Source organism: Cavia porcellus, unplaced genomic scaffold (genome assembly GCF_034190915.1).
Source record: "Cavia porcellus strain 051 isolate PalLab524CR breed Dunkin Hartley unplaced genomic scaffold, mCavPor4.1 scaffold_26, whole genome shotgun sequence".
Taxonomy (NCBI): Eukaryota; Metazoa; Chordata; class Mammalia; order Rodentia; family Caviidae; genus Cavia; species Cavia porcellus.
In genome coordinates, this window is record NW_026947509.1 from 35,683,906 (window position 1) to 35,709,373 (window position 25,468).

The 25,468-nt window shown below is 41.4% G+C and overlaps 1 protein-coding gene across 1 annotated transcript in view; it reads left to right on the forward strand.

Annotated features, from left to right (window-relative positions):
* Dner (delta/notch like EGF repeat containing) overlaps window positions 1–25,468 on the forward strand; it is a 304,215-nt gene that overhangs the window by 131,656 nt on the left and 147,091 nt on the right. Inside the window, exon 5 of the mRNA XM_063237180.1 lies at window positions 20,337–20,482. Within this exon, the coding sequence (XP_063093250.1) occupies window positions 20,337–20,482 (146 nt within the window). The remainder of the gene's footprint in view (window positions 1–20,336; window positions 20,483–25,468) is intronic.

The following is a 25,468-nucleotide window of genomic DNA, read 5'->3' on the forward strand; positions in this document are numbered from 1 at the left end:
AGTTCTTTAGGCGATTCTTTGGTACACTTACAATTGTGCAAACCCTGGTAACTTATCAAGAAGTAGAGGGAAACCATAACTTCAATTCCAGAGCACATGCAAAGACAGTGCTTCAAGGGACAAGGATGCGTCTGCAATTTGTGAGCACCAGTATCAGAGTTTAAAAAAACCAGGTGACTGCAGGTAATTCTGAAATGCAGGCAGATGCGTTAGTGGAAAGGCTTCCTGGGCTCATGAAGCAAACTCGAGGACCATCTTTGTAAGCATATATGCTCTCTTTCTCTGCCTCATTCTGTTTTCCTTTTCTTCTGCCTTTTATTCAAATAAACACAGGTAAACGTACTTTATTTACAGATGAATTTGGAAAAATTAAATTGTAGACTTTTTTTATAAATCAAAACTTTTCTTCTTAATTCTGGTAAGAAATACTACATCATATGCCAGTCTTAGTAAATTTGAATTCAAATCTTATGCACAGAATTTCATTAAATTGTTTTGAAAACTTTTCCCTGCTTATTTTATCTGAGAGAAACTTTTTCAAGGTTTTTTTCACCAGTTTACCATCAAAAGGTTTCCTTAGCTTCTGTCAGTGCAAATTTCCACTAAGAAAGCAGTTTTGAAAATTGTCTCTTTTACAGCCCAATTTCTTCCCCATGAAAGCACCTCTGCTCTTTCTTCTTCCTATGCGGATAGGGTGGGAGAGGGCAGCAGGATGGAGAGCAGGAGGGAGAGGCGAGAAGAGAGGAGAAAGGGAGGAGTGACAGAGGTGGTGCCAGGGTGAGGGGTGCTAATATATAGTCCCCCCAAAATGTGTACACTTCAGGAAAAAAAGCTGTGTAAATATTTGAACACTGAATTTATGGAGACATCATGAAATTAATCTAAGTTACCTTTGGCCTCTGCAAGCGGTGCTCAAAGTGGTGGCTGTCAGCTTCTAGACAGTTATTAGTACTGCGAACTGCTTATTGGGTAGCCTTAATCATTGAGATTACTGCACATGCACTTTCAATTTCTTCTCTAAGGGCTGGCAGTGTAGTGGGTTTTCTGTGATACATGACATCCTCTGGGGTCCTCCGTATGAGGGTAATACCATCCCTTGCAAAAATGTTATACTGTTTTTGTCTTCCTAAAGTGTGTATACATTTCTTGGGATTCTGTATGTAAAACTCAGAGGCAGTGGTTTTCTTGGAGAGGAAGAAGGTTATTTTCAGATTTACTTTCTTTTGAAAAATAAAAGGCTCTATTGTTTGCTTCTTATTATGAAAGTAATATATGGAAGACAGATAAGGAAGACTTCCTTATAATCACCTACACCTGTACCGACAGCCAGGCTCCTCTGTGAGATTTCCTTGCAGAGAGAGCTCTTCTCTGTATGATGGTGTACACTCATGCATGTGAGCACACACATACACACACACACGCACGCAGGCACTTTTAATTTTGCAAGGAGAACCCATTTGCATACTGTCTGGCTATTTGCTTTCCTGAGTTAGGATACCACTGACACTCTTTTTGGTTAATTATAAATTTATAGCATCATCTTAATGGTTGTATAATGTTTAGTCTAATCAATATAATTCATTTAATCAATATGGCATTGTTAAACAAGTAGCCCCTTTTCTTCCTTCCTACATTCTTGCTTTCTTCTTTTCTCCCTTCTACCCACCCACCTTATCAGGCAGAATTTCGGAAGTCATTATAAGCATATCTTTGTCCTTGATGATGACTTATTTGGGTTAAACTTTCAGATACAGAACATGCTGAGTCAAAGACTTGTACATTTCTGCAATGAATGGCTGGCAAAATGCTCCAAGAGCCAGTTTACCACTGGAAGCCAGCACCATTTCTCTTCCATCAGCGTTTGGCTAGAGGCTAGTAACTAGGTTCCACTGGAGGTGGACATGCTCCTCTTAGCAATCTGAGACCCCTCACTGATTGGGGGGTTCCTCCAGTGGGGAGGGCATAGCAATTGCTGGAAAGAGATCAGAACAAAACTGTTTAAATAGAATGTGTTTACAGAGGCTTCCTTGTGATGTCACATTTTCACATGGGAGCAGTGACATAGACTTTGCATGTCAGAGTTGGCTTTTAGGCAGAGAAGGGAGAAACAGGTGGGTGCTAATCTCAGCGACTCTGCCGCCCCCTCAGTGCCAGCTAGCATTGCAGTTCTGGAGGGCTTCGGGCTCTGATTCCACCTCCATCTCCTCTCTGCCTTCCTTGGCTTTCCCACCTCAGTATCCCAGTGGCAGGTACTGAAATTCCCTTTACCATGGAATTTTTATGGAGTCAGAAAGATCCCATGACAATGGCACAAAAGATGTTCCAGAAAAGACAAATATTTGGAAAACCTATCAGGGAGGCTTTAGAAAGGAACATTTAAATTTTTTTATAAAGTCATGTAATCGTAATTGTTTTTCAGAAGGTCTTGGGTATGATGGTCAGAGCAGCAAGTGAATGGGCCTACGAAGAGCATGTCAGGAGGAGAGAATCGTCTAGTTTCTGGTGAGGAGTATAAATAATTAGGACAGCATTTAAAAAAAAAACTCTCTTCCTTTCTCATCTCTAATGCTCTCCCTGACATTTGGGTTTTGAATGCCACGATATTTTTGGTTTTCACATGCATCCTTAACAAGCAGCACTCTCAGAGCTGTCCTGTTTTAATGCTGTAATTGCGAGTTTGGCCTACTAAGGTTATATTTGCTTGGTCGACAAATGGAAAATCTTTGTAAATCAATTCAGACAAATATAGCTTAAGCTGATACTGCCTGCTGATAATGGGCAGTGTCTTCCAGAACACTATGCTGTGAAAACGCTGTGTCCACAGGGTCTGTTTGGCCATCCACATATCTCTGCCGATCACATATAGACCTCCACTGATTCATTTCTATGTGCAGAGCACTCTTCAGTACTGCGGGTACAAAGATATATAAGATGCCGACTTCTGAGCGTTTTGAGCTTCAGGCAATCAGGATATACTCATTATAAATGTCATCTAGAGAAATCTTACTGTCTTAATGCCTAATCCTGTCTGAAAAGTCACATTCAAATAAACACAGTCTCGGAGCCAAAAAAAAAAAAATTAAATGAATAAAAATCCTTTAAGTCTCTGCTTGTCTTTGCGAGGAAACGTGAGTAAAAGCAGGAAGAATGCATTTGTGTTGTGCAATCAACATCCTATTAATTTTATCTCCCCCTTTCTGCTTCCTTAATATTCTCCATGTGTCTGGCACCTGCTTTCTTAAATTCTTTGTCCCCAAAGTACCATCTTACTCCCAGCCCCAGGGACTTTCCCTCCCTTTCTCTTTTTTCCTGTCTTTTTATCTCTTCATCTCCTGCCTCAGTGGGGCCTCTCTGTGATCTGCTTATTTTGAGTTGTTCTCTCTGACTTGTTCGTTCCCTGGGCTCTTTGCTACAGGGAACTCGACCAGGAACTGTTTCAGCAAGCAAGAATCCTTTCCCCTGGCAATCATAGTAAGGAGATGTTTGTAAATATTCACAAAATAGCCATGGTGACCTGGGTTAGACGTTAAGGACTCTGAGATGATGCTGAAGAAGTCAGTGACTCGATGAATCGTATAGTCAGTGTAAGGGCTATGACAATTCAGAAGGGAAGAGTAGTCCATTACCAGGCTTAAAATTTACACTTGAGGAGTAGTTTAAGTTTGGCCATTAACCAAAAAATAGGTGTAAGTAGGAAAGGCAGTCAGGAAGTGGTAGGAGCAAGAATGCACGGGATAGTTAAAAATCAGAGGACAATTTGGGGCCGTGCATCTCAACGAGAAGGCTAGGAGGGAGGTAGGATGCTGAGGCTGCTGGGCCGTAAGAGGGTTGTGTTGTGTTAAAGGGGCTTGTGTTTAGCTTGAAGGTGGTGGTGGTCCAGGGTTTAAGCATGGTTGGGAGCAGGTGGTAACAATGGCAGTAATGTAACACGGTGAGTGCTGTGGAGTAGCTTCTGATGGTGAATAAAAATGGTCAGGTGCAGAGCAGCAGAAGGCAGGACAATTGTTACCAGACACTGAGGACGTAAACTGTCTAGACATGTGTGTGAGGGCAGGAGGCAAGGGAAGGCAGTGCAGAACCAAGAGAGGTAGGAACGGGGTTCTGTGTGCGTGTGTCTCGTTGAAGGTTCTTCACTGAGCTAGGAAGAAAGGCTCTTGAAAAGAGCATTGTGTTCAGTTTGGATGTGTTCTTGAGATTCGGCAGGCACTCAGGGAATGCAGCACCCAGTCCCGGGGGTGGCAGCGTTGGAAATGAGATGCCGGAGCCTTCTGCTTGGGTGCTGGAACCAGAGGCAGTGGGGAGGAGGTGCAGGGAGAGAGGAGAAAGGGACTGGGGTGCATGCTGACCAGGGTGTAGCTCGTGAAAGGAGATAAGGGCCAGCCAAAAGTGAAGAAGAAAGAGGCAAAGCAGGGAGACAAACAAAGACAAGAGTGTGGAGGATTGGGAGGTGCAGGGACAGGTTGCAGAGGCCACAGTGTGACCCCTACACTGCCCTCACCTCACTGGTTGGCAGTTGCATCTTTCTGGTTGGCCAGGCCCAGGCCTGGATGGCGTCTTTGATTTTCCCTTCCTATTTTCATTTATCAGGGAATCCTTGGGTTCCAACATATCCTGAATCTGCCCACCCCTCTGGCATGGCAGCCCTCCGCCTCTGTTCCCTGAGCTGGTTCCCACCCTTTGGCCTCGCCTCCCTGCTTCCACAACTGTCCCAGGCAGGTGGCCTGGGGCTGAGAGAGGGCGTGGCATGTAGGCCAGCAGCAGTGCCATGTTCCTCAGAGCAGAAGCCAAGCCTTGGAGGCCATAGGCCTGGTGTGTCTGCCTCTTATTCTCCTCATCCTGTGTCCTCTACCCTCCTCTTGCTTCCAGTCCTTCTAGAGGTTTCCAGGCATCCTCCCAGCTATAGGCCTCTCCATGGCTGTGTCCCCATTTCCCGCTTCTTGATTTTGCTCCCTTGTCACCATCTCTGGTAGTTCCCTTCTCACTGTGCCCCTACTGTTCAATGCCCTATACCGCTCACTGTTCCCCGTAGAGGTGATCACTTCCCAGAGATCCATGGTTTCTGTGTCTGTGACCTGTTTCTCCTGCCTGAGTGTGACAATGTGAAGGTCAGGAACTTTGTGGGTGTTATTTTTCTGTTAATACAGTGCCTGATTTAGAGAAGGCATTAAAGAAATATGATTATGAAGAGCTATTAAATAAATATTAGATTATTGGGAAGTCACATGTAGAGTGTATCTATACACAGACCCACATATATTTAGAGTCGTGGAAATTTATATATATATAGTTTAAAAGATTGCATAGGTAGATAGCTATAAAAGAATATTGATAGCTGGGCCTAGTGGTGCAGGCCTATAATTCTAGTAGAGTAGGTTGGTAAGCTGAAACACAAGGATTGCAATTTGAAGCCCAGCCTGGAGAACTTAGTGACTTAGTGAGACCCTCTCTCAAAATGAAAAAAATTTAAAATAAATTTTTAAAAAAGGTAAGGGATGAAGCTCACTGCTAAGGCCTTGGAAAAACAAGTGAAAACAAAAAACAACTTAGAGTATGGGTAAGTGAGTGTGTAGGGATGATTTGGTTTGGTTTGGAAAGAAGCAGAGTTTTTAGAATTGGAAATAATAATGCTGATATTTTTTGTGAAGAGTACAATAAATATAGCTGAAATCCACAAATACCAAGTAATCAGCTAATTAACAAAGTAATTTTATGTTAATGGGATAGTTGTAGTTTTGAAAGCATTTTCTTTTTCTTTTCTTTTTTTTTTTTTTGTCTTTTTCCTTTTTATCGGTACCAGGGATCGAACTCACGACTGCTTGCTTGCAAGGCAGGTGCTTATGCTGCTGAGCTAAATCCCCAGCCCCGAAAGCATTTTCTTTAGAATATTAATATATGATTGACTTCTACAAATAAGTCTGATTCTAAAGCATGCATTTCACACCAGGAGCTCAATGTCACACCAGGAGCTCAATGTCTCTTCCTGTGGTGACAAATGCCCCTTATTTACTGGGGTGGGGCTGACAAGTAGCATTAGAAACAGAAGGCAGAAAAGAGGGAGATTCATGGATGTCTGACATTTTCTTCTTTGTTTAGAATATGAGCTGAAGTTCATTTTTACTTTGTTTTGCTTTTGGGCCTCTACTTTACACTCTGTGATTCATATTAGATATTCCACGGGTGAAGGCAGTCTGTTAAACAAAGCCAGGTTGGGAGTTTGGACTATAAAGGTTGTAAGGGAGCTGGATAGAATTTTTAATTTGCCTTATTGACCATTACAGAAAGAATCATTGATCAGATAGCGGTCCCAAGACTTTTGTAAAGACTGAAATATAAATAGAATCTGTTCTGGCCAGATAAGGGAAACCTTTTTCAGCCCACTGAACTGACGGTTACATTAAATTAAAGAATTTAATTTTGAGACTGAGCTGGCTGGAAATAGGGACAATCAGGAATGCATTTTCTCTCACTAAGCCACCCAAGCAGGACGGGTGGTATTGTTCGTGGTCTGCAGTGCGACTGGGTTTGTGATGAGGCTTTGCAACTCAGCAGGTTGGGACTGTGTTGCTGTGGGATCACTGCCTCTCCTGGAGCTGTGAGCTAGTTTGTCTTCATCTCTCCTGGCTTTCTTTGCTGGCTCCCTTGTTTTTCTCTTCTGCTTTATCCCTCCTATCCTTATATTTGCTGCCATCATGTGCATTTGTACTCATGTTTTTCTGTATTTGCATATTTTTCTTTCCATCGCACTTTTTGAGTGTCTGCTATGAGCTCGGTACCTGCTCCGTTCTGGAGATTGAGGCTTGAGCAAACCAGAGATCTTCATCTTCAGGGATCTTATGTTTTAATGGGATAATGGGTATTAAAGAAATAAGGTAAGAAGAAAATTATAACTGATTAGCGCACTGTGGTATGGCTGTAGTTTGAAATAAAAATTTGACCTGACCTGGGGCAAGGGGGATCATTCCTTCAAGAAAGAAAATTAGGCTGAGATATTAGCCAGGTGATGAGGGAACCCTTCCAGGATAAAAGATGGAACTGCATGCACAAAAGTCCTGTGGTGAGAGACAGCATGTAATATCAGAGAACCCACACCAAAGCCATGAGGACAGGGCTCAGGGAGCAAGCAGGGAAGTGGTAGAGGTGTGCTAAAGAGATTTTTAGATCTGCTAAGCTGGAGAAGTTGTGTAATTTATGAAGTAAACAGGAGCAGGGAAGGAGCTGAAAACCACATTTGCCTAGTTGGTCTAGGGTCCCTGTTGAAATACATGCATTGTAACTTTGCAGAAAAGAAATCTTCCTGAAATGAAGAGCTTCCAGAACTGGCCAATAGGCACATGAGGTTTCTTAGTTATTTTCCTGTTGCTGGTACACACTGTCCGACATCTGCAACTTGAAAGAGGAGAGTTTATTTTCGCTCACAGTTTTAGTCCATGATGGACTGGCTCCAATACAGATGGCAGGGGGACATGGTGGAAAAAAAGGTGCTCAGCCCCCTACAGCCAAGAAGTAGAGAGAGAAAAGGGGAGCTGGGGACAAGAATACACCCTTCCAAAACATACCCCCAGGTACGCACCTCCAACCAGCCCCCACCTTCTAACACCAAGTCAGCAGTAGTGCCCTGCAATGTGGTCACCTTCCACATGTGAGAATTTGGGGGAACATTTTAGATCTATCTATACTATGACATGGGGAGTTGGCAGACCCATACATGCTTTGGGGCTTAAGAAACAGTTTACTAAATGAACTCTGTAGGTGATTCTAGGCACCTGTGAGCTAGGTAAGATAGAGGCTGAGTGGTATTTCTGGAGTCTCTTCACATGATCTCAATAGGGAAGGCTGTCCAGCAGCCGCTGTATGCCTGGGGAGTCAGCTCAGGTGATGAGAATACTAATGTGAACCAGAAATAACCCAGGCTGAATCAGGCTTAACAGCGTGATTTTTTCCTCTTTTTTTCCTTTCTGAAATCATGGTGTACCACTGGGACTTCATTGCCACTGGGACTACGTTGGTTAGTTCTATTTTTAGTGCAATAAATTCATGCACTGGAAAATAAAGGTGTTATGCATAATTCAAGAAGTTAATGCGTCTCAAATTAGGAATCTCACGAAACTCTTATAAATTCAGGTAGTGCCTTTCATATGACCTTGAAGTTACCAGACAGCCTTGTTGGTGACCAGTTAAACTTAGGATTTTGAATCGAAGCACAGCAAAGAACTATAATAGAAAAAAGGCAATTGAAAGATCATGCTCATAATACATGCAAAAGCCAGAAAAGTAAACATGTCAATCAGCAGCTTTTTATGTTAACTTATCTGAAGGCCCAATTCCCTGACTCCCTAATGTTTATGAAGTTATCTGCAGCCCAACTAACTTCATTGTGGAGGGAGAAGTGATTAATTATTTTGGCATTCACAGAAATGCCATTAATCAGGAGGCATTCATTGTATATTAATGACTGGACGTGGCAGGCAATTGCAGATGAGTGCTACAGTAATTTCAGAATGGATTTGCTCCTATTTGATGAGTTGAAACTATACTAATGGAAGATTAAGTGATATAATCCTAACTGATTATGAAAAGGCAACCAAATAGACATTGAAAAAGATTAAATAAATGAAGAATTTCAATTGTGCATTCTGTGTGATCCAACAAAATTTCAAAGGCAGTAAAAATTAATTTCCATGTTCCACCAATGGGTATTCAGGAACTGGCATTAAAAAAAGTGTCTAATTATGATGTGTTTTTCACATGTAATGAGAAAATATCTTTGCTAAATGGAGATGAATGTCAAAAATAGGCACACAGCAAGATTTGACAAGCCTATTTGTAAATTTTGCTCTGAAAAAGATTTTTATAATTTAAATATCTTATACTATTATATCCTTTATACTACTGTCTCTTGGTATTACTTGCTTGTCATACTTTTAAAAAAATCTTTTAAATCCTTTGACTGTTTATTCAAGTATTTTTTACAACTTTAAATAAGTGTAGAGCCTAAGCTTTTATAAAAGTAGAGTCTAGACATGAGTTATTCAAACTGGCAGATAGTAAAAGCCATTTATTTGCATTCTGAATGTAAGGTACACTTTGATTTGATGTTTTTAAAAAAAATTCTAGCAGCAATTTTTAAAAGTAGGAATCATTCAAGAAAATTCCATTTTCAAAAGTGACTTGAGATAGCCAAATTAGGGGATTCTGTAGGTGGCCTCCTGGCTTGCACTGTTGCATTGCTCTTTTCTGGAACATACTTCCAGAGTCTGCCTCAGATTTAGGCAATTGTGAGTTCCATTTAGGACCTGTATACTCTGGGTATTTACTTCCACTCTCACCCCAGATCCATGTCTTCTGTTGGGGTTTTAGGAAATGAGCCATGAGGTTAGAACCTTATGAATGGAATGAGTGTTCGTAAAAACGAGGCCATAGAGAACAACCTCATCTTTTCTGCCACGTGAAGACCCAGTAAAAAGATAACCATTTGTGAACCAGATGATGAGTTTTCATTAGACACTGAATTTGTTGGTGCCTTGGGCATTCTGGAGAAATAAACTTGCTTTGTTAAAAGTCAGTGGTTGGTAGTTTGTTTGGCAGCCTAAACACACTAAGTCAGGATTCATTTTGAAGAGATGTTGGTTATTGATGTCACTGTTAGGATTGTGGTGATGACTATGGGGGTGATAATGGTAATAGCAATGATTTATAGAGTCCTTATCATGTAATTTCCCTATATTATACATTTTCCTCCACATTAAAATATTTTACCATAATAACCATTTTGGGAAATACTATTATTTTTCTCTACTTAAGAAAGAAGGTATACAAAGTGTGAAGGTTAATCTTGATTGGCCAATTTGATTGGCTTGAGGTATACCTAGGAGGTTAGTAAAGCCCATTTCTAGGTAGGTCAGGGGTTTGACTTGGGGACTATACTGGGTCCCTGGTCCTTTCCTCTCTGCTCTTCCCCTGATCTCTGCTTCCCAGAGGCTCAGAGTGAGGTAAATGGCCTTCCCTTGTCAGACGTCTCCTTCATGATGCTTTTGCTTTGGAGCCGCCAAACATAGATTTAAACCTCTGAAACCCTGTGCCAAAATAAAGCGATTTCTCTTTTAATTCGCCTATGTCAGGCATTTTGTCCCAGCTATAAAAAGCTGGCTAATCTATGAGGCATGAAAGCTCTCAGTCCTCTTCCATTCTTCCCTGTCCAATAAAATGTGAGCCACTTTGATAATCAACCCTGCTTTGTAAATACAAAGGAGTAAAAGCGATGAAGTTAGTATTCTGTGCATTTGTGACACTTAGTAATAGTCGATTGATGTTACTCCTGAATTAGGTGGCCAAGGTGACGAGATGACATGGGAGACAGTTTTGCAGGATTTATCTGCGGGCCTATATTGGTTATGGTACCAGCAATGCTGTTGCAGTAAAAATAGCTCAAATATAGGGCCTTAGATATGTTACAAGTTAATTTGTCTGTCATGTTACAGTCTAGAGGTAGTTGGTCCACAGTGGCTGGGGCACTTCTGTATCCTCAACACACAGATTTTCATCTCTGGAGTCAAACTGGCTGTTCCAGCTGCCACCACCCTGTTAATATGTCCGCCTAACAAGGAGGCGAGGAAAGGGGGCACCTGCTCAGTGCTCACAAGGGTACAGCACAGAAAAGCCACCATCATTTCAATGAGTCTTGCAGGAGACGTTAATCTTTTCCTGGGTGGCCCAGTTCCCAGCAAAAACTCTGCATTTTGGGATTAAAGGAAAGCAGGAAGAACAGAGACTCAGTGGGCCACCAGCTGTCATCCCCTCAGGTATGACTTCAGACAAGTAATTCTGTCCAGTGAAAGGAGTGTGGTAGGGTGAGTAGCTTCCTGCAAGGAATCAGAGCAAAGTCCAGCATTGCAGGCCCATCCCTCCGTGTGGAAGAAGTTCTCTGCTTTCCCTTGAGATGTATACAACACCAACCCTGGAAGGAGGCTCCACCTACATTTTTGGTTACATTTTAAGTCTGTATTTTGCTGTTGGAGTCTCAGTTTGCTCAGTAGGATGAACAGACCGAGAATGCTGTGGAAATGCTGACAAAGTAGGAAGGTAGTTGTTAAGATCATTCTATTTGACAGCAAACTTTGTTGGAAATAACTCAATCTATCTCCAAGTGATAGCAAGATGATTGTATCTTTTTCCTAGAATATCTTCACATTATCCTTACAATTTTTTTCCCTTAGAGAAAATAATATTACTTACCATGTAATTTCCATAGTCATTCAGCTAAGAATAATTTACCTGATGATTTAGGTGAGTTACAAAAGTAAAAATGTTTCAATTGTTGCTGTTATGTGCCATTGTGTCTCCTAATTCAGAAAGCATTTTTGATCATATTGCTTTCAAGAATTCATAGGAAATGAGGTGTTCTATAGGGGGGAGTTTTACAGAAAGCAATTTATCCCTTCAAGCATCGAGAGTTACAAGTGAGTAGGCAACTACTACCACCAACCTTTGAGATGGAAATTGAAAAAAAAAAAAAGCATTAAGACCTGGTATCCTTGAGTGGCCACCAGGTATAAACACATGGGGATCTTGACTGGCTTTAAATTAAGTGTTCACTTACTGTCTCCGTCCTCTGTTCTGGCCAGGGTCCTGTGATCAGGTGGTAGCTGAGTTCCTATGACTGGGACCTTACCAAGTCCTGTTTTCTTAACACGCTGCCTTGCACTTGGTCTTGGCTTAAGTTCACCCGCTGTTTCAAGGTCTGTTTTTGTTCCTGCCCTGACAGGGACAAAATTGTCAAAAGACAATTTATTTCTCAAGTTTTCCTACCCAGACTATAAGCATTGCCTCACAAATCCAAGGGAATTCTGTCTGGCTTATTCAGTTTCGCATTAATCTTCATCTTACTTTCTTAAGGATGGGCTCAGGTGGGCAGTGCCATCCCTGCGGCTCTGGAAGGAGTTGTGGGGGGTTGCGGGGCCCAGGTTCATGCAAGGGCCTCAGATCTCCAGCTGGAGCTGCCATCTGTGACATTTTATCCCTCCCTGCTTGTCTGGTGGCAGCCGCGGATTTCCTGAATGGTGAACAATCTTTATAGGTTAGAGTTTGGTGCCAAGTTAACAGGAAAACTTGGCATAGTCTGTTTCTAAACACCTACTGCTCAAGGATTTATGGTCAGAATTTTTATTTTCCACGTATGCATTCCTTTAACAGGAAAAGAAAATGGTCTTGAGCCAAATGACTGAAATGAGATGTGTAAATCCTATTTGCTATTAATCTCAATGAGGTATTAACTACAAAGTCAATTTAAGGCTCTTTAACATTAATATTGAAGAAGACAAGCAGTAAAACAAACAGTTAATGGTCTGAAACCAGCCATTGTATGTGCTTTAATTGATGCTTGACCACTGCATTCCTAAAATAATGACCAGACCCTCTTTCATTTCTCATTTATACCAACGGAGGAGAGTTTGGCAAAGTCACTGGTTTAAAAAGGATGGTAATGATTTCAGAACATCTCATTACTGTGTTAATGAGCAACATTTGGAGTTGCGGGAGCACGTGTTTATGGTAGAGGGAGGCAGAAACAGGGGAGGAGAAATGGAGGGAGGGAAGAAACCTACTTTTTGTTATCAAACTAATTATTGAGGGTGTTAGCAGACCCCTAAATAATCTTTGCTAAATGCTTTTGTCATGGTCACTTGCACCCTGCTGGGACAGAACACTCCACACCTGTAACTTTAAGGAGAAATTGATTAGGCTCATGTTTTCAGTCCACAGCCTGCTGGCTTCAGGGCAGGAAGGACAGGATGGAAGGATCTGGCAGAGGAAAGCACCTCACCCCATGGTGGCTAGGAAAGAGAAAGGAGGAGCCCGAGAGGGAGATACACTCTTCTAAGTTACACCCAGCGACCTGCCTCATCCATTCAAGCTCTTCCTCCTGGCAGCACATTTAGCGATAAGCTCATCAGTTCAATAATCCACAGGTGAATATAACAGCCTCAGCATCCAATCACCTTCCAAAAGCTGACCCCTCTGAACTCATCAGGAGGTCTTTGAGGGGCAGTCTAGATCGAAACTGTAATAGTTTTCTTCCATTAGTTTTAAAGTTTTTAGGGGAATCACCCTGAAGTGTGGCAGATAGAAGCAAACCCCTTAGGTCCTGTAACACCTCTCTGTCTCTGTCTCTGTCTCTTTCTGTCTGTCTCTCTATCTCTATCTCTCTGTTTTTTTCTTCTTTCTTTTCCAACATGTAAATGTTGGTTTTAACTCTTTGGATTCCTTGAGAGGTTTTTCTTTAAGGACCAAAGTCTCCCTCTTTAATGTTAACATAGTTGAAGGTCTGACATGTAGTTTTTCATGTTCTTTATGTTGTAGAAATCTTACTTTTCCTTCATTATTGTAAAATCATATAGATGTCTTTCTTTCTTCCTTTTCCCCTCCTTCCTTCCTTCTCTCTTGTCCTTCCTTCCTTCCTTCCCTTGTCTTTTTAATGCTGGTGACTGGACTCAGGGCCTCCACACAGAGCTATGTCTCCAGCCCCTTTTTAATTTTTTATTTTAAGTCACTAAGTTGCCCAGGCTGTGTTTGAAATTGTGCTCCTCCTGCGTCAGCCTCCCAAAGTGCCAGGATCACAGGCATACACCACTGCACCCTGCTTTCCTCTATTTCTCTTTCTTGCTTTCGGTTTATACCAGGTTTTATTTGGAGCTCTCCCAGCCTCCTGCAGCAGGGTTCTTTAGTCATTGGAAAGGGCATGATCATTGCAGGTGCTCCAAGGCCTGTTGGAAGCTGATCTGAGAATGTTGCAGGAGCATCCTCTGCACCCCTCTGCTGCCAGCTTTTTGCCTGGCCTGTGATTGTTAGAATTCTGAATGCGAGGATGAGCCTTTCTGTGATGGCCTATATGAGGAATTATGCTATATATATTGATTTCTTACCCTTAGGAAGAGAAAAATAGTGCCCAGGTGCTCTGCATTTCTTACGAGTGTGTTAGATGTGTCCATCCATTTGAGAGCAGTGTCAAAGAAATCGGACTGGTTTTTCAGCAACTCTCAAATGATCACTTATAAAGCCCAGAAGAACATCTTTCTTTGCAATGAATTCTATTTCATTTCAGATTCTTCCTCTCATCCCTGGTGAGGGGGGCTCAGTTCCTTCTCTGGGTATAAGGAATTTCCTGGGGGCCGATTTGCTCTGACCCTGCTGCCGTTTGATGAAGTTAAATGAGGCAGTATTGCCTTTTCCCTTCAAGGGACTTGAGCATTTTTCATACATCATCAAAGGGAGCAGCAAACGGGGCACTGCAATTACATCCTTTTGCAGGAACCCCAGCCTTGGTTCTCATCATGTGAGCAGACCTTGCTGGAGATAATGTGCTGGTTCCCTCAACTCAGGGTAGGGGATTAGGGAGCATAATTAGGAATTACATGGTAATGTGTGATACGCTGTTGCAAAGTAGATAGAGAACAACGTGGATTTTTAAAAGTTCTCAGTTATACTTAAGGAAATGCTTTCGTTAAATTTAAAACCTGAGCAAGCTTCTTTCCTTCTTTGCCCCCCTCAAAGGGCTCATAAATATGGATGGCAGAGAAAGTTCTTTGTTTAAAAAGATGATTTTTAAATAGGTAAAAGATGATATCTACAGGCATTATCCAGCCTCCAATAGGCAGTGCAATCCTCAGGCAGCCAGAGTCCCATGGTTACTAAGCTTGCTTCACTATCCAGGATTTATACCTTAATTCAGACATTTAATTGGGAGAGATAAAATTTCATTAATAGTCTAATAAGGGATTTTAAGGCCTTAGTATTCACAGTCTTCTTAAGCAAAGAAAACCAACGTAGACATCTTTTCAAGAGTTGTTTCCAGGAACTTCAGGCACTTATGATGAGTTTGGGCATATAAACATTGCCTAATAATCACAGTTACCCGGATTTAAAAAATAGATGAATAAAGCATACTTCTAGCCAGTCAAGTGGATACTTCTAATTCCTGGTGATTACTACCTTAGTAATAATAAAATTATTTACGTGACTTCTGCAAGGTCCTTGGTTCTTACCTGTAAATGTCAGAATTACCCTGGAAATCTTCTTCAAAAGCTCACCTTCCAGGAGCCCTTTCCAGGCCCGCTTGTGTGTCCCAGTCATGTGTATGGGAGTCTGGGGCTACGTAAAGCTCCTGAGAGATTCTGAAGCTATTAGTTTCAGTGCTAGCTAAGAACCACTAATATTTTTTTTAAATTGGTACTGGGGATTGAACTCATGACTGCGTGCTTGCAAGGCAGGTGCTTATGCCACTGAGCTAAATCTCTAGCCCCCAGAACCACTAATTTTGAAATGAAGTTTGCTGAGCATGACGCGTTTTTGTACCCTAAGATGGTATCTTGTTTCTGAAGTAAGTTTGGTACTTGTTCATTGAGGAAATGGAAGCAAATCATGTAGAAAACTACACTTTGTGTATTTTTTTTAGTATGTACTTATTTGAATTATTGCCAGACAAGTGAATTTAATAGTTGGTAGAGTTTCAAAACTAACATTTGAAAGGAAGCCTCATATATACAGTGATTAGAGAGCATGATGTGGTCTAAATGCTTAATAAAGAAACAAATGACATAGATTTTTAAAAATGATTTAATATGAAGTTAGAGAACCAAGTAAAGGTTTTCCATTCAACCTTGCTGAAAAGCACTTGTATAGTTATAGATATCTGATTTTATCTCTATTATTTCATATGTAATATGTCACTGGAATAAGACCTCTGGTAGCATCCTAACATCTACCAGGCTTCATTTCTTTACGAAGGGTAGTCAATCACAAACTGATAAGCAGTTATATTTTAGTAAACTGGAATCTTCACATCCAAGCAAATGCTTTGTTATGCTTTGTGTCTGAATGTGCCCCCAAAGCCTTTTGTGGATCTAAGGGTGGGCTTTTTGGAGGTGGCTGAATCTAGAGTTTGTGATTGCTTCCCTGAATTCCCTGGACTTGGAGATATGAGTGCCACCCCTACCCCAGGGAGGGATAAGGGAGAAAGAGGCTTGCTCCTCCTTTCCTTTTGCTCTTATTGTTTGTTGTCTTCTGCCATGTGCTACTCTGTCTTGGAGCCAACTGAATATGGAGTAAAACCTCCACAGACTGTGAGCTAAATAAACCTTTCCCTTTTTAATTTTGGTCACTGAGTATTTTGTTTTAGCAATGAGGAAAAAAAAAAAAACAACTAAAACTTCTTCATAGTAGGAATTGTGGATGATAGAACATCCTGGAAACTCCTTTCTGGGAATTGTCTTTGTTGCTCTGACCATAGTATATGTACTTGTGTCTTGAACTCTTAAACACTTCTTGGCTAAAACTTGTCTCTTGCCATCAAGGAAGCTCTCAGAAAAGTGGCAAGATAAGAAATTATCCAAGACAGAAGATAATCAGAGAAGATTCAGGAGGTGTAGCAGAGTGTGGATGGACACAATGGAGCTCAGGCTGGGCTGAACCACTGAGGACAAGCTCATGAATGGAGTGAGGTCTGAACTGGACCTCAGGGGCTGTAATATTGGGAGAAGGAGGAGTACGCCAGACAAAGGGGGTGCTGAAGAAATATTTGGAGAGCTGGGACAACTACTGTCTGTCTTTTTTTTTTTTTTTGTACTAAGGACTGAACTCATGACCTAGTGCTTGCCAGGCAGGCACTTGTGCTGCTGAGTTAAATCTCCGGCCCCAACAACTGTGTTTCTACACAGTGCAAGGTTATGATGATGAAGATGTAGAAAGTTATAGAGAAGACACTTTTGCCTGAACCAGCCATTTGCTTTCTTCCCACAGCTAACTTACAACAAAGGTTTCAATAGGAAATCTTAGGAAGAAAGTAACTAATTCCTTGTGAATGTAAAATATCATTCTGCCTCAGACCCACTCTACTTAACCCTAAAACCTGTCTCCAGCATGACACCAGATTTTTTTCCTCTAATGCTAAATCTGAAGTTGAAGAGTGTCCCAACTTTCCTCTGACTTCTATTAATGCTCCACCATGAATTTCATGCTTGTGAATTGAATGAATGAATGTTTGAGTCCATCTTCTGCCTGTTAAAACAATGTCTGGTATTAAGGTAGTAATTTTTCTAGGTGCTCCTCAGGATATTAGGAGTAGGGTGGCCATATTGTGTTACTTTCTGTCTATTTGTAATTGTAAAAAACACTCCCTTTTGTACTAAACATTTCCCATTTGGAGAATAAATTCTCCAAACAATCCCATATGTGGGGTTGTTATTCCTGCTTATTGCATGACAAACTGGGATTCAGATTTGTGATTTGTGTACAATCTTGTCTAAAATCATTTTCACCCTTGTCTTACATACCTGTTTATGGGTAATGAAGGAGTCTTTCTCCGATATAATCAAGACACTGATTACAAGTAGTTCATTGACATTCAAGACTGGTGAAGTCATAGGCGTGTCTTTCTCTTCCCAAAGCCTCGATGGGATCTGAGGGGTTCCTGGGCCTTAGCTAAGCCCTAAACTATAAATACAGTTGTTTCCCAGTTTTCCATTTTCCCAATCGGTAGTAGTTGGCTTATAGGAGAAATTAAAATACACACAGGGATTGAAGTTAGGGAAGAGACCTATGACCTTTCACAGGGCATTTACCTAGAGGACTTGAAGCTTTCAGAACCTCCTGCACTGGGTGACAGCCAATGTTGAATACTTCAGGCCCTCATTTAGGATGATTCTTTGAGTTCTTGCTTGACGGTCTCTTTTTATCTGTGCTTAGCTTTTTGCTATGTTCCATTTCAGGCCTTATTTTTGTGCTTTGGTTTCATCCATATTTCTCCCACGTGTTCTCATGCTTGGCACCCATGAGACAATGTTTCCACCAGGCCTTCTCTCCATCAATGGATGTCTTTCATTTCAGTCCTTTGACTTTGGAAAGGGACACTAATTCTGCATAGCATGTGAGGAATTGGTTTAGCTCAGTAAAACTTGATGGAACACTAATATTTTACAGCGGTACAACCCAGAGAGTCTCTTCCCGCTACTTCTAGAAGCAGTTCTGGGAGGTAGAGGATGTCACCAGCATTGCTGGTCACCCATGGGTGTGAAAGAGATCCCCATGAACTATTGCATGTTGGAATTCCAGCCTGAAGATCCTTGAAAACATGAATTCCTTTCATCCCTTGACTCAGGCCTGCTTTATTTCTGTTCCATTTTTGCTCTCCATTTAGCATTTGGAAGTATGAAAAATGAATGCTAGTGTATCAAGTAACATTTTGAATAAATATGCAATAATGGGCTTAGGAATGCACACCCTAGGGTACAAGAAACTCTAAATTAAGAGCATGTAAAATATTTGGAAAGTTGATAATTTCTTGTCAACAGAAGCAACATGTTCTTAAGTGACCATCAGCTGAAGAGATGATACTAGTTGCCATGAAAGCAGGTTAATCAACACGTTCTGTTTCTGATCTGGTTATTGTCATTATTTTAGTGAAATATATGTATGAGAATAAATGTAGTTCTACACACGTGTGTGTGTATCACAAGGAGGACTTTGATACAGTGGGGGAAAAAGACTTTGTTAAAAAACTTTGGAGATTTTTTGGTTGTGTGTTTTAGGTGCCAGGATACTATATTTTTCTAACCTGTCAAAGCCTGTTGGTGTTGTGTTGCTTTAAATATAATAAATTTTATAAAGAAAACTTAGACTAATCAAGATTTAAAACATATACATCTATGGCAATGAATAAAGGGCTTCTTTATGGATAAGATTTGATATTTTGCTTACATTTTAATGTATTATTTTAAAAAAAGTAAACCTTTTTCTGAAGTTGTTTTTTCTGTGAATCTATATATATCATTTATTGAAATATATTTATATATACCAGTGCTTATTACTGCTTTATAGGTTTTGATATTCATATAAACATAAATAATGTTGAGAAAAAAGCAAGTGGCAAAAATAACTTTATATGCTTGTAGCTAATCAGGTACTGGTTTAATATATTACACATTTCACTTCCAAGTCTATGTGTAGTCTACCATCTTTGTTTATGGTGGATATTTACATACAATTTACATTTAGATAAGATTAATTTGATTGATCTATTTTTGGGGCTATTATTTGTATCTTGTTTAAGAAATCCCCTACCCAAAGATCCATGAAATAGTTTCCCGTAATTTGCACTTGAAATTTTAAAGGTATTGGTTCAATATTTAAGTTTTTAAACCATCAGGATTTATTTTTATGCATAGTATGGGGTAGGGATTTGAATATACTTTTGCATGGTATTTGAATTCATTTAAATTATTCTAAAATAGATTATTTTCTCTTCTATATTTCCTCATTGATTTCTGGGACCACCTTGCTGCTAAAACATCTCTGGTCATTATGTTTCTATAGGTATAGCCTTCATAATATTGGGATTCTTGGCTTTGATCTTACTCTTGAACAGCATTAAGAATATTGTACTTAATGTCTTGTCATATTACTGAGCTTCAGTAATGTTTTATCTTGAAATAAAAATTAAACATAATGAAATTTTATTAGAAAAAAGATACTTACTGAAATTGTTTAATCATTGATGCAAAATACTTTAGATATTTGTTTCTCCATTCCACTGAGTCTGTATTTATTCATCAACTTATTCCATATTTATTGGTATAAAAAATGACTACTGGAGTATCAAGGACATTCAGTGAGAAATATGACACATCAGTAATACTGCAATCAATCGATAGTCAAATATGATTAGTCCTGTTTTATCAGATGGCCAAAACCACCTATTTTTACTAGCTGGCTAAAAGTCTCGTTGTGAGGTCAGACTGCTGACCAAGCAAGTGTTTGTTAATGTACTTCATGTAGAATATGTTGCATGCCTGAATAAGAGAGCACAGAGGGCTGCCTGGGAGGGCTACTAACAAGGTAGGGCCTTGGGATTTTTCCAGCAGTACTAAGTATGCAAAGTAGCCCAGAGAGGAGTGGAGTGACTCAGGGAAGTTGCTTTTAGAGACAAGACCAGGTGCAAAAGCATAGATTGAATTCTAAGACCCAGCACAGAGACTGGCCCGAGAAACAAAGTGTCCCTTATAGAACAAGGGCAGGAGCAAAGCAAATGGGCTAAGATGGTGATTAAAGTGCCTGGCACTCCTTTCCCTTGGCATAGGCAATTTCCCATGATGCTTGGAGAGGCTGGTCTGCTTCAGGACCTGACATCTGAATGAACCATTGTCTTGTGCTTTATTCCTTTGACTCACTGGTTTTTTTTTTTTTTTTTTGTAAGCTAGATTCAAAAGCTGCCTCAATGAAATTGATAGTCTTATGGAATGACTGTTGGTAAAGCTTTATTTCACATTTCCTATTGTCCCATTTCCTTTTAGGTTTTGTGAATGATTCTGTCACTAAATCTATCGTGGCTCTGCGTTTAACTCTGGTGGTAAAGGCCAGCGTCTGCGTGCCGGGGGATGGCCATGCCAATGACCTGGAGTGTTCAGGAAAAGGCAGATGCACCACAAAGCCAGCAGAGGTAAGGGGGCACCTAGCAGCTTTTAAGTATGTGTTTATGTGAATAAGTACCTACCTACACACATACTTGTGTGTGTAAGCAAGGATGATGGAGGAGAGACTATACACATTCGCTAAAAAACCATCTCCAGCTCCTGGTTTCAGTTGTGTATTCGTTTGCAATATATAGCTATATAAATCTCCATATGACTTTCCATATAATTGAAATAAGATTGTGCAGCGACAGATTTTGCTTTGATATGAAGTCATAATCTCCTCTGGGAGTAGAATCAAGAGAAAAGGTAAACAAAGTCATTTGCTTATCAGTAGCAGGAACTGTTGCCTATACTCTCAGTAGTGGGAACTGAGGACTCCCTCCTGAGGCTTCACACTTCCCTAGTGATGTTAACCAACTTACAGAAACAAGGGAAAAGTAGAGAAGGGATGGAGAAGATGTAGGGGTGAGAAACTGACCCTTCATTTTGATCTTTGTGGAGCTAGCATTCTAAACACTGTGGAAGACTTGAGTCCTCAGCTCGTCTTTCTTTGGCAGTTGTGACCACGTGGGTATGGGCATGTGTCCATGGAGCATGGGACAGGCAAGTTCATGTGGGACAGGGACAGGGCACATCTTCCTCTTCTGCCTGCTGGTTTTGGGTTAGTGGCAGGAGTCCAGGAGTCAGATCAGCACCATAGCAGTTGCTGGGACCCACACCCACTGGGATAAGGCTCTCCTCAAGCACGTTTGGCAGATGGACTGTGGGCCCTATCCGGGGTTCCCTGACAGTGAGACTGTGATCCTTATGGGGGGCCTGGTCCTCAGGGGCATCTATTGCTCTCACCACTTGCCACTTCCATCTCTAGCATCTTTTTCTTTTTTTTTCCTCTTTCTAGTCACACATCTATATTTCCAGTAGAGTTAATATTAATCAGAAGTGGGTATCATACTCTAGAATAATTGAGTTTACTTTAGGCTGATTTTGTGGGCAGAAGAGGTAAATTTTCATGGTTGTCACATCTCTGTGGTAACTTTGACACATTCAATAATAGTGGTGTGAAGTTTGATGAACAACGAGAACAGGTTTAACTGTCAAAAGGGGCATTAGAACAAGCTTTTTAATACTTCCCTTATCATTTTAGAGGCCCCTCGGTTTCCCTGTCTTTGGTACGCCACTGCAATTGTTCAAGTATACGGTTTTCCTGTAAGCTATTTCCTAGAAGACTCAATGTGGGCAAGATCCCAAGAGAGGAGTGGACACTTTAATTTCTGCTAAACATTTGAGAAGGAACAAAGGTATAAACCAAGCCAAAGATATGTCCAGGCTCTTTGGAGAGGGGAGAAGCTCTGTGGAGTGCCAGGAGGTGAAGCCTGAGAAGGTTGCTGTTATCAAAGTAGAGATTATCCTTTAGATCTCCGGTCTCTGTCTCTGCTGATTTGGACCAGCTTGCCTCTCTCTCCAGCGGGAGCCTCATTTATCAATGCATTTTATGGAAAAACAATGAGGGAGACTTCTCTGAGTCAAAGCTAGGGAGGGGTAGCACAACTGGGAAAAGACAAGGAAGCGGTGGGGAGTCTGTCTGATAAAGAGGTCCCAGAAGAGATGAAGAGATACTTGGGAGTGTGTGAGGGCTTCCAAGTCGCCCTGAATAGGTGCCAACTCTTCCCAAAGTGCAGTCTCACTGTTCCCCCGAACCATTTTGAGGCCCACTTAGCTCCAAAAGATACAGTATTGGCCATATATTCCCAGCTGAGAAACAGAGGTCTATTCCTGGAAATTTTGACTGTCAAAGCTTTTTTCCTAATAGCTAGCTCTTGTAGGAGAGCTGAATTTATAAGGAAGTCACCATGGTCTGGTAATGCATGCATGGTGTGGCGTGAGGCCAGCCCAGGGATTCTGCTGCAGCCACTGGTTGGAGCTCGGAGTGGACTCCTCAGACAGGCAGAGAGGTATTAAGCATCGGGCAGGTAACTTGGCAGACCTTGCTCAACCTGAAAATGTGACTCAAAAGCTTTGGTGAAGAAACTGTAGTAATTGTATTGGTTCACTTCAGGGCAAGCACATCTTCATTTGTGGTACTAGCTTCTTTGAAGAACTTTCGTACTTCTAAGCTTGAGCATCTTCCCATCTCCTTCTGCACCGTCACCTCCCTCCTCTCCCACAATGCCAGTTGTTTCTGTAGCATGGAGTCTCTGCTATTGTTGATGCTGCATTTGCTGCCTCTGACTATAAGAGGATTGTGGCCGTGATTTTATTTGAGTTCTCAGGAAGTCTCAGCAAATGCTCAGGCTGGAGTCACCATGTCCATTCCAAGACCCACCACCTTGAGTCACATTGCTAGCCTGAAGAGAAATGTCCTTGTGACTAGAGCTGCGCCTGGCAGGGGCAGTGGGAGGAAAGGGGTCCATCTCTTTTGTGTGTCTGTATGAGTTCCTGAGTTCCTCTTGTGATTGTTGTCAGGGCAGCTGCAGTGGCGCAGGAGTAGCTTCCTAGCAATAAAAGATTATCACTATCACGCTTCTTTCCTTTTATTGTTTTCTAAAATTGGGAATTATATAGTCCAGCCTTCTACTCAATGCAAGAATCCACCCCATAGCACAAACCAAATAGAACTGTATTTGGTGATTTAATTTTATTGTTCTAATCATTTTGTATCATTTTATTAGATCATCCATCAAAATAAAAGCAATTCTGTTATTTCTACAACACTGTCATTGGGTAATAGAACTTATTTCTTTCCTGTCAGATATACTTTAGCAAGGGGATATTTCACAGTTTCAAGTTGAGAGGTTGCTTGTGATAGAGCTTAAGCTTGTTCTTCTCAGATACTGTTTTCTTCTGGGAAAACTTTTAAAAAGGTATTTACCATTACTTTGGCAAGGGTTCCCTATTTTTGAAAGGCGCCTTTGCTACAAGGTTTGATTCTGATCTTTCTTTCTCCTTATGAAAATAATTTGGTCATTGGCCACTACATAGTTCTCTCTTTGAACTTTGTCACTGAGGTTGTTTTGGTTCCAAGCACTGCCTGTTTGATGACTGCACCCTTATTATCCTACAGGGAGTGGCAGGGTGTCTACATGGGTTTCTCTGTTGGTTTGAGTGTTAAGCTTTCTTGGATTCAAACTACATTCCATGGACTTTGTTTCTCAAGGTCAAGAGGTTGGATTAGTAAGAATTTTGCAGAGAAATAGAACCATAAGATAGATGTAGGGACTAACTCCTGTGACTACAGAGTCTTTTTTTAAATTTTATTTATTTATTTTTTGTCTTTTTCCTTATTTATTTATTTTTTGTCTTTTTCCTTTATTGGTACCAGGGATAGAACTCACGACTGCCTGCTTGCAAGGCATGCGCTTAGGCCGCTGAGCTAAATCCCAGCCCCCAACTAGAGAGTCTTGATGAGTGTAGACTTTGGATAGGGGGTACCTATAGACTAATCGTGCAAGAAGAATTGCAGGTTGGTTCAAAGACTGCTCTTGGCCTGAAGAAAACTGATGAAATTTGAAGCCCATGTACTGGCAGAATTCCCTCTTGCCTGTGATGGTTGGCCTTTTGTTCTTTAACAATTGGATGAGGCTACCCAAATTATGCAGGGCAATCTGTGTTATTCAAAATTTACCATTTTAAGTATAAATCTCAACTGGCACAGGCCTGTTATCCAGTACTTTGGGAGGCAGGAGAATTGCAAGTATAAGACCAGGTTGGGTGACTCAGTGACTTAGTGAGAGACTATCTCATGGAAAAAATAAAAAACAACTAGTCATGTACAATGGCCTTGGGTTCAGTCCTCACTGCTGCACACACACACATACACAGACACATGCACACACAGTAGATCTTATCTAAAAACAACTTCACAGAATATCAAAAATGTCCAAACATCTCGGCCCAATCAACTTGATGCATACAATTAATCATCACAAATTCTCTACATTCTTCTAATTCCCCATTGCTCTCTTTATACCCAGTTGAATACGTTGTCTTCAAGGTTGAAGGGTTTTGTTTCAGGAGACCGGCCAGAGGCTCTTGACAGGAAGTCACCTCCTAGGCTCCTCACTCCGGTGCTGACACCTTGGGCTGGGCAGTCAGGCAACTCTGCGCCGGAAATAGATTGTGGACCACAGTCCCGGAAACAGAGGCTCCAGTGCATGCGTGTCTTCACCCTCCTTTGCTGACTTCTTAGAGCAAAGTCGCAACATCTTTTTTTAATCAAAGGATTGTATTGTTAATGATTTTCTACCACATAGAGTTAATTATAAGCGGAGTGGTAGAAAGGGTGAATCTTTCCTGTCTGTCGATGCTTAAGTGGGATCAGGTCTCCGTTCTCAGAGGGAAGCCCTGGAAGCCACCATCCTGAAGCTATGAGGCCAGGACCCTAGGGCTGGCTACTGAGACTCTGCCTTGACGGAAGGTGAAGCTGACATGGTTCTCAAAGTCTATAGAGACTAAGTGTGCTTGCTGACTGTGGGTCTGTGCCTGAGAAAGTACTTTCGCGCCTGGTTACTGCAGGCCAACCTTGAGATACTTTCTTCTTTCTCTGACGGAGACATCTGTGTGTGCATGTGCGCGTGCATGTGTGCACATGCACGTGCACATGCATGCAAATACCTTCTCACTCTTCTTGCCTGTAGCTGAGTTCTTTCTCCTGGCTTCGGTCTATCAGAAATAAACCTGTAACCTGAGCCAGGGACTGTACCCATTGCCTGCTGTTCTTGTTTGGTAGCTCTCGTGGCCAGGTGGGAAACTCTATCCTTGTAGGACCCATCTGCCCATTACTAGCTTCTATAGCTACATTCTCTTTGTTTTGAAAGCCTGTGCTTGTTTTCTAGGGCTCCAGGTAAATCCCCTGTCCTGGTTTGCTTATTTCAGGGCAGTGAGATGGGCAGGCACCAACAGCCTCTTCTGCCTCTGAGACCCCTTGCATCTGCTGCACCCCCTTGTTCTCTGTGGTCCAGCTCGTGCTGTTTTCCATCTGGAAGCTTGATCTTGTGCCCCTTGCTTCCTCACCC